We start from the raw sequence: 21124 nt of genomic DNA on the forward strand, positions 1-21124 counted from the left end.
TCAGTTTTTGGGTAAAAGGGTATTTTTAGGGTTCAGGGTCAGTTTTCAGTTTTTGGGTAAAAGGGTATTTTTAGGGTTCAGGGTCAGTTTTCAGTTTTTGGGTAAAGGGGTATTTTTAGGGTTCAGGGTCAGTTTTCAGTTTTTGGGTAAAAGGGTATTTTTAGGGTTCAGGGTCAGTTTTCAGTTTTTGGGTAAAGGGGTATTTTTAGGGTTCAGGGTCAGTTTTCAGTTTTTGGGTACAGGGGTATTTTTAGGGTTCAGGGTTAGTTTTCAGTTTTTGGGTACAGGGGTATTTTTAGGGTTCAGGGACAGTTTTGAGTTTATGGGATACAGGGGTATTTTTTGGGTTCAGGGACAGTTTTGGGTTTTTGGGGTACAGGGGTATTTTTAGGTTTCTGGGTTAATTTGGTTTTTGGGGGTACAGGGGTACAGGGTAAAAAAATTAAATTAAATAAATTAAATTAAATTAAATTACATTAATTACAATTAATTTAAAAAATATATATTATATACTTACCAATACTTACGTTGTAATGGCATGCGTTGTAAAAGTACTTGCGTTGTAAAAACATGCGTTGTAATGGTATGCGTTGTAAAAGTTTTTGCGTTGTAAAAAATGCGTTATAACGGTATGCGTTGTAAAAGTATGCGTTGTAACATCATACATCCGTTTTCTCTCATTAAGGACTGTAAGGTTCTTATCTAGCCATATAGTGATAACAATACTATCTCTGCAAAGATAGTGTTGCCTTTTAGGGGACAGAAGCCCAAGCCTTTATCCATCCAGGCATTAGCCACCAAAGATAATGGGTGTAGGGTGGTTTGGCGCACAGCTAATATGAATAGCATTATGTCACAGGTAATTTCAATTAATTCTGTACTGGTGTTTAGTTAAAATTGCATACCATGCAAGCTAACTCATATTTTACAAGTTTTGTAACCCTGTTTTTGGGCTCATTCCTGGTTTGATCAGGCTTGCAGAGAGGCTAATAACAACCTACGCTGGGATCTAAAACAAAATACCAGAGACCAGATTGTGATCAGGGAAATCAGGAAGTTGTATACGTTCGCTACAAAGGAAAGAAAGCTAGCATTGAAGGAGGATAAGTGGGATTTAGTGGCGGGTTCCTGCTTTTCAAGGGATCCTCAGGCCTTTTGGAAGGCTGTACGGTCAGTACTATCTCCCACTCTACCAGCCGACAAATTAACTGTCCATATACCTCCAGAGACTTGGGTGCCACATTATGATGGCCTCTACTCTGCTGATTTTGCTGCAGAGGATGCCCCATTATAGCTGAATTTATCATGCCAAAACCTTGTTTTTAATGAAGGGGAAGTCCGGAAAGCAAATACCAATAGTAAAGGTAAGAAGGCACAGGGCCCAGATGGAATCCCTTTGGATTTGTTTAAGTATTCTGGTCACCGGTACTCACAGCCGTTTTCAACTTAGTTTGTAGCGAGGGAATTCCAAAATGCTGGCTTTCATCTGTTATAGTGCCTAAAAAAGGTGAAGTGCATGATCCCAAATGCTATTGCCCAATCTCTCTTTTGGGCTCTTCGACCAAAGTAATCGGGAGAGATGTGCTATATCGCATACTGGACTGGATAAATGCCAATCGTATCTTGGCTCCCACCCAGTACGGGTTTAGGAAGGGTCTAGGTACAATCGAACAGTGCCTTAATCTTCACCTAATCTTGGCTAAATATAAATATGCGAAGGGTACTTCTACTCATTTAGCATTTATGGATTTGACCAGCGCGTTTGACTATGTCTCATGCTCTAAGCTGTGGGACATTTTAGGAAATATGAGGGTCGACGCGGGTCTGGTCTCCTTTCTGAAGCTTCTCCATCACAATCTTTCTGTCTCAGTGAGGTATGGTAATGCTGGTGAATGTTCAGAGCAGGTTAGCTTTAAGCAATGGGTGCGCCAAGGATGCGTTCTTGCCCCAATCTTATTTCTCCTTTATACTAAAGATTAGGAGAATACTTTAGCAACGGTTGGGGCAGACGTTCTGCCAGTTGAGAAACAGGCTGTGCCAGCGCTCCTTTATGCGGACGATGCAGTCCTTCTAGCAAGGACTGCGATTGGCCTAAAAAACTCATTATCAGCTATGTCAACTTTATGAAGGACCTGGGGCCAAATTATAGGAAAACCTTTGACATGATTTGTGGCCCCAAAAATACTAAGTCCTGCAGCCTTCAATTTAAGGCTCTGTGTATCACCTATAAGTCATTGTCAGGTAAGGGCCCGCCTTTGATCCGTCCCTGGATCCAACCTTATGTACCTAACAGAGCCCTGAGGTCTGAGAAGAAAGGTTTAATCTTAGTCCCTAAGATTAAACATGCACGTAGTGGAGGGCGACTGTTCACATACAATGCATCCAGACTCAACTGGAACAGTATCCCCCTCCACATACGCTCCGAGCCTGACTATCTCAAGTTCAGAAAACTTCTGAAAACCTTTCTCTTTCATAACCTCCTCACAGTTTACATGGCGTCGTAGCGCTGGGATGCCCCTGGGTAACCAAGCGCTTCAGAAATGTTCCTTCATTCATTCGATATTGAGGGTAAAAAGCTGGAAAGGGTTAGTTCCTTCCGGTATTTAGGCCTGGATTTTGATGAAAGCTGTATGTGGCATACCTGCATAAATAACAGAATAACACGGTTCACACGTGAAGTTTGTACTACTTATTCACTTGCTACGTCTATAGGTAAAAAGCCCATAGCCCCAATCTTAGAGATTTATAAGAGTAAATGTATTCCGATTTTAACAGATGGTATGTGTGTTTGGGGATGCAGGGACGTACTTGCGATGCAGTTGGAGGAGAACAGATTTTGTTGTGCAGTTTTAGGAGTTCCCCCTTCCTCGCCGCATTTTTCCCTCCATTTGGAGTTGGATCTCGATTATGTCCAAGATATTATAAATGCTGCACCTTTAGCTTCTTGGTGTTCTATCTGGACAAATGAAGAAGCTGATCTTAATCGGACAATTATTAGAGACTATTTAAGCTGCACTCGTGGCCTTTGCATCCCCTGGCTCCAATATATTAAAATTTGTTTTGCGGAACTCGGTTACTCTTCCTTGTTTGAGCACCCAGATTTAATTGGTAAAGGGAACCGACAGAGGGTGTTGGAGAGCTTCCGAAAAGATGAAGAGTTGTCTAGGGAACTGTCTGAAGTAGCCAAACCCACTGTCAGGAATTATTGCCTTATACAAGTACCTCCCTATATTGGCCCATATATTTTATATGTAAATAATGTGCATGAAAGTAATTTGTTGACTAGATTCAGGCTGGGGTCTTTTTGTTGGTTGATATGTTTCCTCTTGGGTCAGTATTCTTCGGAATCTATTACCATTTGTACTTGTGATGAATATTCGAGTCAATCCATTTTACATTTTGTATTTTTTTGTCAGTTTTATCTTCCATTTACAAGGAAATGTTTAATTCCTCTTTTGTGAAGACACAAATTTTCCATGTCACAGCGGCTTTGTACTTTCTGCAGCAACTTAATGACCGTGATGTCTGTTTTGCCGTTGGGGGTTTCTTGAAGTGTATTTTAGTAAAGAGAAGGAGTATGCTGTTTTAATATCAATGCACTTTACCACTTTTGGTTTGTATCGTATTTGTATTGCTGCTTAAAATTTTCACCTCTGCTGCTAACTCCTCTATAGGCTTGTTTTTATTATTATTTATGTACTATTGAATACCTTTTGCTGCTATTCATGGTTGCAGTTGTTTTGCACTATTGGATAATATCTGCTGCTATTTTTTAACCCAATTGTTCTGCACTGTCACTTTAGTTACGAGAATAATTACTGTTTTTGCTTGCTGTCGTATTCTTTTTAAATTAAAAATTTGTTTGCATTAGTTGAGATGTATCCGATTTTAAATGATATTTGTTAATATGTGTATCTTTTATGACCTATGTTCAGAAGGACGAATAAAGAATGAATTGAATTGAAATAAATATTTCAAAATACCTTTGTGTCTCTTTCTTGTCTTATTGTGAACGAGTATGAGTGTGTGAGTAAAAGGGAGTGTCCTGTCACTGCGATCCCTGAGAGGGACGGTATTATTGTGTTCGGGGGTGTCAATTCACTTGTTCCACTGGTTATGAATAGGAGGGCAAGTGGGACACTATAGCTAGTTGGACTTGGGCTCATGGTACTGATGCGGTATGGAAACTCAGTCCCTCAATGCTGATGTTCTATGGTCCCAAGCATAGTTCTGTTCCTGAGCAGAATCCCTTCAACACTCTTTTTTGCTATACTTTCTTTCCCCTTTCATTCTCAATTTATTTTCTCTCTTCAACTGCACTCCTAATTTCTTTATTTTCTTCTCATTCTTTACATTTTGTTGTATCTCTTTCATCCTCTTCTTTTGTCTTTGTCCTGCTTTCTTTTTCTTTCTTGTCATTCCTTCTATCTGTGTCTGCTTCTTGCTGTTACTTTCTTTCTTTCTTTGATTTATTCATTTCCCTGCATCCTTCTTTTCTCTTCCTCTTTCTTACCCGATATTTCTCTTTTTCTTCCTTCACCTCCTTTCTTTCACTACAGTTTTTTTCTTCATCTCCTTTCTTTCATTTTTTCTGTCTTTCTTCCCCTCTTTCTCTGCTGTTTTATATCCTCTCTCCTTATTTGTCTTTTTTCTTGTGCCCTCATTTTGTCCCTTCTCTCTTGATTCTCCTTCTCTCTTGCTTTTTCACTCTCTGTATGTCTCTCTTCCTTTCTCTCTTTTATTCATTCTCTTTCTCGCTCAACCACACGTTCTCCCTTTCTAGAGAAAAGGGGCAAAACTGATCCTTGTGAACTCCATATGCAAACATAGTGACATACAGAGTTTGCCAATAATGCTTCATGCTCATTAGAACAGGACTGGGTAATCCAGGGATGGTGTTTAAGTCACTTACCCTTGATATAACCTTATTGAATACCCATAGTAGGAAATAGCTGCAGATGGTTTTTATTGATCAGAAGTAGCTCTCACTATAGGAAACGTTAGAGCCCCCAATTATAAACCAGTGTGAGATACTCTTTTCAGAAATACAGGCATGATTGCCCAATGTCAAGCTGTAGTAAGAGCAGATCACCCTCGCTGGAATTTTCTGCCCCATCCTTCTACCAAAGAGGCAGTAGCTGAACATTCCAAGGTGAACTCAGAGGCTGGTTATTTTCAGTTCTGGCCTTAACTTATTCCACTGAGACTAGTCCAGTTATGGCCTTTATTGTAAGGTGCAAGGAGGAAGGTGGGAAGGAGCTTTGAGACTCAAAACAGAGGCACAAGAGAAAGAAAGGATGTCTCAGTTAACTACCTGTTAGCCTATGTCGGGTAGCCTCCGGAGAACAATGGCCAGGATTGGGCAAGGAAACTCCCTTGTCTTCAAAGGGTTCCTCTGCCTCCTTTTCTCCACATTCAAAAGTAAACCTCAGTACAAAGTATCTCTGAAATGTCCTGGAGGAGCTCTATGATTCACACTGCTGTCTAGGGCTCTCTCTCTACTCTCTATATTAGGTATTGCTGGGATGTGAGAAACACAAAATAGATCCCAATATAGCTACGGCTCCATGTGTCATACCCGCTACACACACATCCTCCACACACTGCAGTACTATCATTACATGTGCCATCCATGTACCACATGAGTGGCAGAAGACACAGTTGCAGGGGACTGGCAGACAATTTGAAATGGCGAGAGAAGCCGGTAAGCTATTCTCTGTGATACAAACAGGTAAAAAGGCCAGCCTTGCAACTGAGTATTATCGCTGCCGCCCCTATCTGTGAGCTACAGCCTGGAGAAGTGACAGTAGTCAGGCTCAGTATGGAGGGAGCACTTGTGTCTCTAGGTCGCAGTTCGTGTCACAGGATAGGCCTACTGTGCATATGCACGATTTTAGTGTGTTCTGGCATGGTTTAGTATGTTCTGACATGTAATGTCATTTGTACAGCGCACTAATACCCATGGGTGTCCTGGCGCTGTAACGCATACCGCTGTGGAACCCTTCCTGGCTTTTCCCTGTGAAATGTCCACTACTGGGCACCCCCAAGGTGAAGCCAGGCTTCGGCCGTTGTGGAGATTAAGCAAGCTATTGCCCAGAGTTGCAGAGTGGGACCCATGATTGGAAAATGCACCAAGGCGAGAATTATCAGGTCAGAGGAAATTGAGCTCAAGACCCGCCGAGGCAGGAATTGAACCCTGGTCCCTGGCCACACCTCTGCATCAGGGTCTGCCGCACTAACCATTGAGCCACACTTCTCCACTAGACATGAGGTTCATTAATCGAGAGAGCTTGCTATGATGAGGCAGGGGGTGAAAGCTCTCCTGAGCTGTGCAGCGGATATTTCTCCTTCACCGTCTCAACTACCATCAATCTGGAGGAATTCAAGTGGAATGGGATAACACGACCATAAACACAATTCAGTAATTGTAGCATAAATATAATTTAATAAATATCATGTCCATGCAAGTTAAAGAAAATACAATATTGCTCCACAAAATGATGCTAGGAGAAAAATGCTCTAATAGTAGACTGCTTCAAAACAGTCTCACACAATGAGACCATAATCAGAAAGACTGTCACCGTAGTGGCCATCAATCAAAGAGAGGGTGGCAGACATTCCTATAGACCACAAAAAGCACCCATGAATCTTACAATTTGAACTTATGACCAATGTCCAGCTGAAGAAATGGAGTCGAAATCTGTATTTAGCAAAATAGAGAAGAACACCAGACCTGGAAAATGTTCCCTACCACATGAGAATTCGTTTCTGACTAATGCACTACTTAGCTATCGAAAGCACCTTTTATTTTAAAAAGGTGACCACAAGGTTTATACCAAGGACGCTGCAAAAGAGAACTAATCCTTCTAATAAAAGAAGTCACACACAAAGCTCTAGGCATTGCTTCTTGGCTGCTACACAGAAGACTTCGGGAAAGTCATAACATTGTCACGATGTCTGTACACTGATAACATCACTAATTAGATGCTACAACATACGTCCAAGCTGGGTAGGCCCTGACTTATAAATACAAAAAACGCAATGAAACAATACATTTTCCTCTGTACAGTGAAGGGTGAGTTCTTGAGAAATAATGACAAATAAGTATACCTGATATTCTTTAAAAACATGCAGCGCCTAGAATACCTATGTGCTAAAAACTGTGCTGATCATATGCACATACATTGCTAAATCATGGGTATAAAATCCTTCCTGAAAATACATAAACTATGAAATACAATTATACTTAAATGATCAAAGCACTGTAAAGCTTGTGAATGTCTCTAGACAGTGTGTGATTATATTCTTACAAGCACAACGGCACAAACTCGTTGCAGTCACAAAGATTTACCATTATTAAAACAAGAAAATAAACAAGTAATAGTAACCGGTAATAACAAAGAAAATGTCATGTGCATGGTATTAATATTATGTATCCCTAAAATGATAATCTGAGACAATCAATCTTTTTTTTGTTAGGTCAGGTGCTGATATAAAACTGGTAAGCATACTTGTGGATTTCTATGCCCTGAAAACAGATGTCGGTATGTGATGAACCTATCAAAATAATGAACAAAAGATTTACACACACCACCGATTTGTTTCTAACTTCTGAATGTGTCCCAAAGACCACTTATAAAAGCCCTCTAAAGAAAAAATGCGGGGCCAAAACACATTCACAGGAAAAAAATCTAAATTCTTGAGATTCGACCACTTTGCGAATCCATATTTATGCCTCACAAAAAAGGGCACGGAAAAATAAAATTGAGAACAGTATTAAGCAGAACAGAACACCAAAGTAGGTTTTAATAAAGAATTTTGAGTACCCACATTGAGTAAAGATGTTCTGCTATAATCCTTTAGCTATAATTAAACGCAGCAGGTGTAGGTCTCTAGGACATGTCAGTTCGAAAAATTCGACAGAGAGCATCGATTTATACGGTTGCTAGAGTTCTCCATAGGTTTCTAGTTGATGGGTTACTGCACGAGTCAGACACTCCATGCCTAGTATAGGCTATATTCCATGGAGCCATGCTGTGTGCGTCGGGAGCTTCTGTGTTCCCTAGTGGGAGAGGATGGTTAGGAGCGCTGCTCCCAATGCGAGCCCAATGTGTCGCCCCCTAAGTGATTTGAGTGGAAAAGTGAGTGGGTTGGGCAGTCCTAGGACAATGTATGCTGGAAAGCATGGCAACTGTGTGTCGAAGTGTGTATCAACATTGTCCAAGCCTGCGTCCCAGAATCGTGCCTATTTTGGACTGTCCCAGAGAAGGTGAAGCAATGTCCTGAGAGCACCACAGACCCAGAGCCCCTCCAAGAGTCTGCACTAAGGCTGTGAAGTCCACCAGGAGTTAGAAACCAGTAAGTTGCAATCTTAACAGCGGTTTCTATGCTTGCGGTGTTATGCATGGTATGGCTTGCCCTATAGTAAGTCTCCTGCAATTCCTTATGTGTCAAAGTCTGTCCCAGCTCAAGTTCCCATCTTTTCCACCCCAGGGTTTTCTCCTCATTATGGGAGTGCAGCAGCACAATCTATAATTCAGCAATGATGCGTTCATTGCTGTCCTTGGACAGTAGCCACTTTCAAAGAGTGTGAGTGGGTGTTGTGCACCCCCCCTGCGAATGTCCAAATGGGTAACCAGTAGAGAACTAGTATGAATCGCAGCTGCTCTGACCGCCCATAGTCAGTTTTCAGCTGTTCAAAGGGGGTGGTTCCCGTAGTGTCAAACATATGCCCTCTACAGCAACAGCCCACTGTCTGACAGGTGGCAAATGGAGACTGGGGGTAAACTCTGTGTTACCTAACATATTTGTCAGTGGTGACGGGAATGAGGTCAGGCCTATTCAAGTGGTTACCCAGTTCCATACCTGGCTCTGGTAACGGGTGAGGAGTACATGCGCAGGCCCTCTGCTGCTTTCGCAAAAAGGGGATCTTCTAGAGATGTTCTCCTGCTATCACACTGTCCATAAAAAAACAATGCCTTTTAGACTCCTTACAGTTTCGCTCCCCCAGGAAGTGGAAATGCTCTGATTTATAATAGCGAAAAAGGCTGGTGACGGATCATATATGACCTCAATCTTTCCCAAACAAAGTGGTTGATTTCTTCCTGTAGAGAAGGATGCCAATTGGGGGCGTCAAAGGGGCGCTTGGAAAACAAATAGAGCCCTCAGCAGTATGGTCATTTTCAGGGCCGCCCGCTTGACGATCCATGAGAGTGGGTAGTGTTTTTATTGAGCAAGGTCTATACGGATCTGTCTAAGTAAGGCTTGGTAGTTGATCGCCACGGTATCCCCCACTGTGGTAGCGATCTGAACACCGAAGTAGGACACCAAGGCATCCGCCCATTTAAATGGGTATTGGGTAGCCAGCTGCATCTGCACAGGAGGCCTAACCATGAGGTTGAGAACATGTGATTTGTGATGGTTGATGTGGAAGCCAGCAGCCTCCCTAAATCCTCCCGAGTCTTCTAGAAAGGCCGTTAGAGCCATCAGCAGGTCCTTGAGTGCTACTATCACATCATCAGCATAGAGGCTAACGGTATGCTCTTCTCCCCCAAATTGCACACCAGTAATGCACAGATCCCGCACCCTCTGCGCCTATGACTCCATATACGTGGCTAATACAAAGGGCACCCCTGCCTTGTTCCCCTACCAATGGGAAAGGAGGCAGAAGTAATTTCTTTGATGTACACAATTGCCCGCCCTGCTCCTTAATTGCCAAGGATCCAGGCATGAAACCTGTCCCCATACCAAAATACACCTGCTTGCTTCCAAGTAGGGCCAATGTAAAGACCTACCGCATGAATATTAATACAGTAGATCTATTTGCAACCCACTGGGAATCGGAAAATGTGTCAAAGACACATTTGTACATTGGTGTTTGCTATTAACAAATAGCAAATAGCAAAAATTCGCTATTTGGTAATACTGGCAGTAGGAAAGGCTATTCATAGTAAATAATGAGAGATATCTGGTATGTAAAATAGTCAGCCCTGCCAAGTAACCTAGATCAGGGGTTAGACTAATGCATTTAAGTACTGGTGGCAGCATCACTGCATTAAATGCATTAGTCATTCACGAGCTCCTCCGATCTCGTGAATGTGCGATAAGGCACTGTAGGAATAATTAGCAAAATCCACCTGGTCGCGCTTGGGCTTGCTGCCGTCAACTGTAAATTATCACAGGTTCTTCTAACTCAAATGTACTCATTTTGCTACATTGCCGCCAGCGGTGGCTCCTCCGCATAGGCAGAGGAGCATCGCCTCACTGATTTTCAGCAGTGAAAATTAAAAAATAAAATGATAATAACAAAGGTTATTGTAATTTTACTACTCCTCGCTCAGTTCCTGCAGCCGATCCGAGGGCGGGTCGTTCATTCTGACACGACACAGCGGCAGGAAGGAGGAGGAGCGTGGCACTGCTTCAAGCGCACATGACAGTTTGGCCGGCTGTCTAAGGCCGGCCAAACCGTCATGGGCATTTCGATCTCTCCACCTGAGCTGTACTGTACAACCGAGTGAAGAGCAAGCACAGGGTCGTAGTCCCTTAGTGAGTCCATAACTAGTGCACTCATACCCATCACGGCGCTGCTTTCATGCTGGGTAATATCAGCATGAGACCAGTGTCTGGATTGGCGAAGGGGAGCACTGACACTGCAGATGGCAGGTAAGCATTTTTTTTATGATTTTCCCCACGCTGTCCCCCTGCTCTACCCACCCTGTGCTGCCCCACCACTTTAATGCCCCAGCAGCCGCCACTGATTGCCGCACTGAAGTGAAGTGTCTCTCTTCTAGCTCAGCGCTGTGAGCCTGGATGGTATGCCTGATGGCTGACAAGTCAATCTGAAACAGGCCACATCATGTGTTAATATCAGCTGTGCTGAGCTGGCTGTGCAGTTAGCTGCTATCTGGGGTTGTTAATGGTGACTGTCTTCTTACATTGGAAGATCAGCCCTCCATTGCCCTACACCGTGACAGGTTTCAAACAGCGAAAGAAGAAGGCGCATGTGTTTCGCAAGGCGATTGGGAGAGGGCTGCATTCTTCCACTGTGGTTTGCTTGAGCCTAATGGAGATGCAAGCTCCTGATTTGGGAAGGTGATAAAGTTGGGATTCACACAGGAAGAAGAGGAAGTCGGTCTGCTTTTCCATAAGACCCTCCCATGTTTTGAAAGTTTTATCCCCCTCTCACAGTGCTGTGATTTTTTTCATAACATGAACCGTGTCACTGACAGTCAACCAGAAGACGTGACATGTTAGTGTTTCTTAGGTTGAACTTTGTAGCTATAGTAAGCATTATTTGGACAAATTTAACACCATGGATTAACAGTCACAGCTGTACTTCCTAAACACAATGTTTCTGAGTTCTGTGACAGTATCATTGTGGGAGGGGCAGCTGGCCGAGTGACGAATAGAAAAGGAGGAGTGCTTGAATTTGGAGGTCAGATAAACGAACCCAACGCAGAAGCATGGCAGGATAGTCTTACAAAGCATTTCGATTGCTCATTCAACAAACGTCCCCATACATTTTAATTTGTAAATACACTACTGCAAGCTGCAGCAGTTTCCCACTTCTGCTGTTGGCCCTTAAGGTCTGGCAAGATCTATGCGATGCAGTCCACGTGACAACTGCGGTATGCCCTAGATTTTATGATAAAGACTTAAAATGTGAAACTACCAGTAGCTAATGTGAGCCGGTGGTTTCCGGTGCTCGGCACCAGCATTTTATTGTCAAAACTGGCACTTATGACAGTCTGCCACAAGGTGGCGCTGTTTGTCCCAATCAGAGATGAGCAGAACAACCATCCATTAATTCATGTCACATTACAAATAAACTAATTCCTGCTGCCCAAGCCATTCTTATAGCTCTGAGGTCCTGGAATGGTCTGAACACTTATAGGAGGAGTGTGATTGTTCTCCGGCGTGATGATACTGTTATTGCCAACACCAGGTGCAAGCTTTAGGAGTTTCCTGTTGAGAGCCCTGGCACTTATTTGTTTACAAATTAAGCGTTGGAAACTACAACTATGTGAGGTGGTAGGCAGGGAGAAGAGGTAAGACCATAACATAGCTGCCAGGCCAGTTTCTAGGGTTACTGACTCATTCTGTCAGGCCTGGCTTTTTTTTTTTAGCAGGAAGACTTTGTATTCAAGGAAGGGTATAGCATGTCAGGGACATTGTCAGCAGTCCTTTTCGTTTAGACTAGACTGAAAGGCCTAATTTCCGACATGTATCTCATTAAACATCACATCTAAAAAGTGTCAGTTTAAGTGCATCGTAAAATAAATTCAAATGTCGCACATCAGCACATTAAAACGCTTGCAATGTCACACATAATAAGCAGACTGAAAACTTGGCAGCAGTGCAGAGTAGCAGAGCTGCGGTTTTGGAACAAGGGTGATAAGGGTTCGCCATTTTGTGGTAGATATCAAGAAACCACACAAACACAACAGGCTGAACCACCTGCAATGCAGCCCATGACAACGTAGCATTGACACTACGAGGTCACCGAGCACCAAAAAGGAAGCACAAGAGAATACTATAAGAACAGCAGTTGCTTATAAAACTGCCTTGGCGTGCCATATTGGCAGCAGTGCCAGTCCTGGCCATGGGTCTAACGTAACACCGGACATATAGTTCTTTGGATTCCAGCCTGTGGTGGATACCGTGGAATTATGTGAAAGGGCTCAGCCGATCAACAGCGCATGAGAGCACATGTCACTCACACCTAGGGAAATATCAATAAACGTCATAACGCCCAGAGGCACGCGCATTTCTCAGACTGGCTTCCACTGAAGAGAAGTCGATGCGTGCTTCGCTGAGCCAGGAAGCCCGGACCATCCACGGCTGCGACTAGTGCCTTAAAAGGTACAGCAAGCACTATAATTGTTGAATGTCCACTGAGCTAAATGCATATGAGGGAGATTAAAAACTCAGAGCACACACGTGCCTGCCGGCTGCTGGCATGAGTACATATGGACCAGCAGTGTTCCCCGGGGTGAGGGTGACGTATGGGCTCCGGCAGCCCCGTACCTTGCTGCTGCTGCTGCTCCATGACGTCCCCAGCTCCGCGGCCTCGGCTGCTCCCTCGGGCCTCCCCGCGCTTCCGTCGCCCCCTCAGCCTCCCGGACCTTCTCCAGCCGTCGCGGGGGCAGAAGAACCGACGACACCCCGAGGCCTCCCAGGACCTGTCAGCAACCGAGGGACCGGAGCGATGGCTGAACGCAGCCGCGTATGCTCCATACAGATTCCCGGTCTTGGGGCGGGGGTCGCTCGCCTCGGATGACACCGAGAGCCGAAGCACTTCACCCCCGATGACCTTGTCGATGCGACGTCACACGGTTGCCGGCGAACGCGTCAGCTCCGAGCCGGTCAGACCGTCCCTCTCCCCTTTCCTTTGCATATCGATCCAGCTTCATCCCGTGACTGGCGGCTGAAGGTTAGAGTCCCCTGGAGAGGCCCTTTACTAGTTAACAGACCTATTTCCATTTTACAACCTGACAAGACCACTGCAACAAGGTCCTATAATAAAATATGGGTAATTTATTTATCACTAACACATTTGTCCGCTCGTTTGGCGCTTAAATGATAGGCATTAAAATAAATGCGAGCCTGTAATCCTTATACAATGCACATACATGCCAGCAAACCCTATTCATGTGGGATTCTTACGATTTTGAAGTAAAAAATGGCTTTATTTTATTTGTCTCCTGCCTAAAATTGCCTCTGGTTTAATATAGGTGAATGGGGAAAATAAATTCCCCAATTTTTTCACAACCCCCCACTTTCCTGTTCTAAAATGTTGAAATGTATGAAAACACCCTTTCATTTTCTTTGAAAGACTTCTTGTGACCAGCATTTAAATGGGCTGCACCTTCTCTCAGTACCTGCACTTCTTTAATTTCAAAGGGATAGTACCGGCAACATTTTAGAGCAGGAAAGTGGTTGTTTAAAAAAAAGTTTTACAGGATAGATTTTCACTTGTGATGTATTGAAGCAGAACCAATCTGCCTCGATTGGATCTACTGGTATGTATGGTGACAAACAGCATTTAATTTTTGGCAGTTTAATAACGTAGCACAAACTAAAACAGAGTTCTAAACTTTGTTTTGGTTTACTCTATTTAAAACTGCCAAAAATAAAATGTTGAAGCCTGTCACATGCTCTAATTCCCCCCCCCAAAAATTAAGGACACAGTGTTGACCTTTGATGTCAGAGGTAATTATTGGAGGGGGATCTCGGAGCGTCGGTGACAGGCGCAAACATTTTATTTTTGGCAGTTTTCAAAACTGCAAATCGGGTTTCAGCATGCAGGAATCGGGATGCTGGAGACTAGCCTTGAAATCGGCAGTCTCCTGCCTGAATCGGGAGGGCTGGTATGTATGGCACTGCTCCAGTGCTTATAATGGGAGTAGGCAGGGCTTTAAGCGGGATTTAAAAACCGGAGGGTCTCTCAGAGGGGCGTGGCAGATGTAATTAAGGACGTGTCTAAAAACTAAGCTGAAAACTTATGCTTTATTAGTGTGCCGCCCCACAGGTATTTAGCTACTTTTGTCATTACATCCATATATATGATACAGCAAGTACAATTACACTTACAACAAGCCAGTACTATTCACTTTGTTTGGTTGTTAGTTGCATAAGATAAATAAACAACACCATGCCTTCGTAGTATAGCATACTGAAAATTCTTCAGTTCTGAAATGGTGGGATTGTGAAAGAACTATAACAAGTCTCTTTGAAGTTACATCAAAGGCACTGAAGGGTGGTACTGCTGCAGAGTTAAGATTTAATTTTTTCATGGTGAGGGCAAAAAGGGAGATCCGGATGGGGACCATCTCTGCCCCTGCTTTTAAGAACTGCAGGTGCTGAGCACCGATAAGACCCGGCCCACTTAAAGCCCTTGGAGTAGGACCATGTAAATGGTAAACTTGACCTGTTACCTTCAGGGAAAGGACTTTATCTGGATAGCGAGACCACTTGTAAGACGTAGGTAATAGTTTATTGCATCATTTATCTTAAAAAGCAATGGAGTCAATACATGAAAAAACAACCTAATACTTGCTAGTAATATAAAATATCAATCATCAACTGCCAGTTAGTATTCATATGCATGCCTTTAAAATGAACACAGCAATATTTCTGCTGATCCATTGAAAGCAACTCCACCAATAACAGAAATTTGGTCAAAACCCCAATTGATTTGTTGGAGCTCCCAGAACAGTACTGCGCAGCATTTTGAGTGTCCTTGTACCCGCTTGTCAAAAGAGTGATAGCAGGCATTGTTTCTCAAGTCCTGTACACAAGGACATAGAGGATAATCCACCAGTGTGATGGCACTAGGGAATGGGTAGCTCCTGGTGTGATGTCACTGCAAAAAGGTCAGTTTTGAGTGTGATGTTGCAGCAGTAAGGTTATTCATCAATGTGAGTTCACTGAAGTTAGTGCAGATTCCAATGTAAAATTGCTAAAGTAACAGCCTCTCCCAGGGTAACAGCCCTGATTCTAATTTGACGTCACAGCATTAAAAGTAGCAACCAGTGTGATATTACTAGAGTACGTGCATTTCACAGCGTGATCTAACAGCAGTAAGATTAACAGTAAATGTGATATTACTTTATGAAGTGATGCTTCTTTTGTGATGCCACTTCAGTAAGTATATCTCTATTCTGATGCCACTGCAGTAGGGGCATCTTCCCGTATGTTGTTTCGCAGTCTTTAGATGCGCCTAGATTCAACAGTTGCTAGAAGGATTCCGGCGACACAAATAAACTAATGTCGAAAATATTTTTTTTTACCCTTGTGCTTATATTTGAAAATTGTTCCCAGAAAAGCACATTACTACAAAATAACTGCTGGTCATAGGGTGACTCCCTTAAGGTAAACCCAGGACACAATTTCAATACGATATGAACTTTAGATTATCTTCTTACCCTGAGTGTCCCACACAGTCCTGATGAAGACCCTCCAAAGAAATCCATAAGAGACAACATGCTTTGGTAAACCATTACAAGATGGCTAAAATCGGAACAGACAACAATACAAGCTATACAAATCCATTTATTTTAAAGACTGTTCTATGAAAAGCTGAAGCCTCTGAGAAGGTGGATTATTAGTTGGGGTGGTTGTGAGGCCTCATCAAGTAATAATGTCTCTATTCAATATCATGACTAGCTAGGTTACTTTAATTTAAACCATAGCTCAGTCCTGGGTAGCTGTGACACAGAGCAGTCAGGCTTAACTCAAAGGAGCAAATGTAAAGCATTTATCAGTACCCAGAACAGTTAATAAGTTGAAAACACAACACAAAAACCATCCCACTCCAATATATAAAAATAGTATGCATTTAATGACCAAATAGAGACCAAAACAACAAAAATTGGTCCCAGAAACCGCTGATAGGATTTTTAGATGTTTTAAAGTTTTCTAATGCCAAAAAACACAAAGCATCAACCATGTGTATCCGTCATGCTAGACCGGGCCAAACTCAAGAGTTAAGACTGACCAAGATGAAGCACGGGTCAGATACTGGGACCAGGTTTGTCATGGGTAAAAGTTTACTCTGTGACGTGGGGCCACATGTATCAAAAAAGCACTTTGTGATTTTTAGATTGTGACTTTTACCAAATCGCTATTTGGTAATCGCAAAATGCTATGATTGTAAGCAATTGCCGAAGATTCCGCTATTCTTTACCTAATAGCGGTTCGGTAAATAGCTAATCGCTATTAAGTAATATTACTCTATTCGTTCTGATGGGCTGAAAGGCCCACCATGGGTGCAAATCGTTTTTCATTACCCAATTTGCAATTCCCTAATTGGGAATCGCAAATTAGCGAATGCAACGGCAAGAGTGCCCAAAGGCCCCAGGCCCCCCTTAAAGTACCTCAAAAAAAGAAATGTGCACAAGTAAAGCGCACACATGCCCTACCTGGCACTTTGAAAAATGCAGTTTTGTGCATTTTTCAATGTTTGTACATGGTTGTCATCAACTTTAACTCGGTGGTAATTGCATTTTCCTAAATGCGCAGTTTGCATTTGGTAAATGCTTTATATGAATGTTTACAGACTCATAAATTGAGATTCCCTATTTGCATTCGCAAATTTAGGTAATCGCAAAAAAATGCAATTGCATAAAATTGCGACTACAAAGCCTTTCATACATCATGAAGGGCTATTTTGCATTTGCAAACTGATGAATTTTGCAATTTACACCGCTTGCAAATGCAAAATTGTTTCATAGATGTGGCCCGTAGTCTTTTATTTCTGGAGGAATTTTCTTGTCGATGGAATGGTCTGCTGGCTGGATCCGATAGAGTGCTCAATGACAGTGGGGTGCTGCTGGATGTTGGTTCCAGTGAAATCCTCTATGTTCAGACGTAGAAATATTCTGAAAGTAGGGCTTCTCACAGCGAAGTTAAATCTGACATGCGATGCAATGGCGGCTGAAGTTGTACGGCAGTCTCATGGTAGCCTCTTGTTCTCCTATGAAAAAGTTGAAAAAAAATTCTCTTTGTCCACTTTTGCAATCTTGAGAGGGAGAAAATACGCTCCAACATCAGCTAATGGTCAAGGACCTTTTGGACACCATTTGGTGAGTTAGGGCTCAAACTCTCAGAAGCCACTAGCAGGGTCCTGGGCAAATCCAGATCGAACTGGTCAGCTGGGATCTTCTTTGCTGCAGGCTTCTTACAGCTTTTGTGTTCCTGGAGCTTAATAATAGGCTAGTCAACAAGTCCTTGGAGTCCATTCTTCTGTCTTGGGTTCAAATGGAAGCAGGCAGAGCCCCTTGGGTTCCTCCCCACTGGTAAAACAGCGTATTCAGTCCTTCTTCTGAGTTTCAGTCCTTTGGTTCAGCAGGTGCAGTCCTTCTTCTGTTTTTCACAGGTCCAGCAGTGTTGTGAGGAAGGTAGCCAGGGGTGCATAACGTAACACAGTTCATGCTTACATTCAAATAGCTGTGTGCTTGTATTACCAACTGGTTTTAAATGACTTTAACAAGACTTTGGGTAAGTTTGTGCTCCAAATCGTTCATGTTCCACACATCTCTGCATATAAGGGCCCCATTGGGGGGTAGGATCATTTTAACAAAAAATTCAATTGCTTGTATGATGACAAATGGAATGTGTTCTTCTCTCTCTGTTCCTAATGGGATGGATGACAGACATACGTTTTATACTACGCGACTACTGTTTTTGACTTACCAGGTATTTTCTCTGAGATAAACCGTATATTTGAATTCTCCAATCTGGGATATCATGTTCAATAATGCCATGCGTTCTATGTATATCATATTGGTAGATGTTCGATCAATAATACACAAAAAGACCAGGGTCCTAAGACTACGGAGATCCTAATTTGTCGTATCTCCACACTGCAGTCCTATTTAGAGGTTTGTAGTCTTCTACATAACCCTCCTTGTACTCTATGTAGTAGTATTCATATATATGTAAATCTTAAAAACCTATTCTCACACTTTGTTGACAGTTTTTTAGTATATGATGGAATCATAGACTACGCATTCTCAACTGTTGCAGTCCCGATCATACACTCCTCAATATGAAAAAAGTGAAATGAGCGAAATGACATCTCACGGACGCACCACCAGGCGGACCACTGATAGGTACTCACCAGTTGAGTCCATTGTTATCATCATTGGCCGTCATTACGCTCTTAACAGAAAAAGTGTCCAACAAAAGAAGTAAAGTAATAAAGAAGGTGCAAATTGTGAAGTGCAGGAATGTGTCACACCTCACAGTGTGGGAAAATAAGTTAAAATTGGACGGATTCACTCAATGTGCAACAACTTTGTTCTTTTGCTCCGTGAACCCACTCAAAGTAAAAAACAGTATAGTTTGCTATGTATGCATACCACTGTTGGATGCCAACATGTTTCTCTGCTTCAAGACTTTACGCAGATTCATCAGGGCCAAGTTTTGTTTCACCATGTGTTCCTATCGTTGCTTGTATCGCCCAGGCAACACGGAGCGTGTTGTCTCCCACAACTAGATTTGCATGAACATAAAAATGACGAAAAAACGAAATACAAAACAATATAACCTCTAACCGTCTATGAAGGTTCCTATACGGCACGATTAAACTAACTGTAATCTGTTTTGGGGCAATTTGGTTTCATGATTTGTAGTAGAGGTTAGATGGTTAGATGTTATATTAGAGCAGAAACAGGGGTCAGATTTGAGCACGATATTTGGCACAGGAGCACACTGGGAGTTTGTGAAAAGGTGGATGGATATAGTGGGTTGTGATTATGTGAGTTATATTGTTTTGTATTTCGTTTTTTCGTAATGTTTATGTTCATGCAAATTTAGTTGTCTCTTTCATTTTTCATAGAAACCCCTGACGAAGAGCTTAAATGGCTAGAAATGCATTGGGTCCACAAAGATTCTATTCACTTCATGATTGATTCACCTGTGAAAGACGTACCATTGTACAAAGCCAAATACAGGCATACAGCTGGTGTTTAAAAGTCAAATAAAATTATGCAGGTGCAACCACACCGTCTCCGTAGTGATGATATGAAGAAGGTTCATCAAAAGAAATTGATTTCACTTATGGCGTCATTTGTTTACTGAAGAGTAGTTGGATAAATTGGTTACTTAGGGGACACATCCCACTTTCTGCAGTGCGACAGTATAGAGCACGAGAAGCGTGCTCTTTTTGCTCAATACTTTTACAAAGTTGCCACTTTTCTGCCTAATGCTTCTTGTAGCCCTTTCATAGATAATCACAAGCTGTCAACTGGCAGATGAGAACTGCTCTCAGGAAAGGGAATAAAAGGCCCATGGCTGGGATGAGGTGTGACCTCTTCCTGACTGGATGGCCTGGGGGATGTGACCGCGAACTGTACAAGCTTCAAGGGGGGAAGCCCCTGTCACATGCAGATGTAACTCATACCTAGGCCTGCCCCTGTCACTGTCCAAGTAGCCAGAGTGGAGGAAACCCTGTCCTAGTTTCGCAGGAGGAGGTCCTCATTTTCATATATACACTTCAGGGGTGTGCCCTTAGCTCTGACATAGGGAAGGAAGATTCAGACATCTTGGATTTGGGCAGAGATACGCACTGAGGAATTGGTTAGTGCTAAACCTCAGGAAGTGAAGTAGGAGTTGGCAAGATTGCCTGTGGGAATTTTACTTCTATTGGTCAAGGAGTATCCCACAAGCTAGTGCCAGTCTTCAAAGTGTCCCTCCTGGCTACCTTCCTCACAATGCCGCTGGACCTGTGGAAAACAGAAGAAGGACTGCACCTGCTGCTGCTACAGATAAAGCTGGTGGGATTAACTAGAAATATCATATGTATTGTTTCGATGTATCTATTCTCAATATGCCCATATAGGTATATACACACACATCCATTCAAAGACATATTTAAACAGTTTAAGCAAACATGGATATATATGTTCATATACATGTGCATACGTATATGTGAGAAATTGGGTTGTTGATTGAGGGGGCTGTGTACCCTTCCAAACCACAGCCACAATCGTTGTCAGTGAAGCACAAAAAGTCACTAAATTAACCTGTGCTTAATCCTCTGGTAGTGTTGCACAAAAGCAGTCACTTAGAGGCAATGTGTAAAATATGTACTAAAGTGAAAACACAACACCAATTTAGAAAATTAGAGTACATATTGATAAAAATGTTGACACCAAAATGACAAAAATCCAATATGTAGCCCTAGAGTTATGAATTTTTAAAGCCGACTGTGGACATCTAATCGTGTGAAACCGGGTCAACTTACCTCTGGGCTTGAAGAATTTTTCAAGAAAAATGTCTTGAAAGGTAGAGTTCTGTGGGACACAGCAGCTGGCAGGTGTCCGAGGAGGAGGTACTGTTGTCGTAGAGCCCCAGGACAAAGTTGTGGCAAAGATTTCTCTGTTTGGACTTAGTCTCTTTTTTGGAAGCCGGAAATCACCAGTGCGATGATACTGCAGGGTGTAGCCGATGAGGACTCCACGAAAAGATGCTGAACAGAATTAACTACTGCGTAGAATAACGTATTAGGAGCTGCCGTGAAGTCAGGCCAATCGGTGATGCACCTTGGACAGATCGGTGAGCCGGTATTTCTTGGTGTCCTCTCGCTTCTCAGAGCACTGTTTGGCAGAATATTTTTTAA

General features: G+C 42.7%; 1 protein-coding gene across 1 annotated transcript in view; it reads right to left on the bottom strand.

Annotated features, from left to right (window-relative positions):
• Positions 1 to 13423, bottom strand: part of SALL2 (spalt like transcription factor 2) — a 246152-nt gene extending 232729 nt beyond the window's left edge. The window contains exon 1 of the mRNA XM_078644856.1: positions 13027 to 13423. Coding sequence (XP_078500982.1) covers positions 13027 to 13048 — 22 coding nt within the window. The 5' untranslated portion in view covers positions 13049 to 13423. The remainder of the gene's footprint in view (positions 1 to 13026) is intronic.
• Between the last annotated feature and the right edge of the window lie 7701 nt (positions 13424 to 21124).

The sequence above is a fragment of the Lissotriton helveticus genome, chromosome 5_1 (assembly GCF_964261635.1).
Source record: "Lissotriton helveticus chromosome 5_1, aLisHel1.1, whole genome shotgun sequence".
NCBI classification, from domain to species: Eukaryota; Metazoa; Chordata; class Amphibia; order Caudata; family Salamandridae; genus Lissotriton; species Lissotriton helveticus.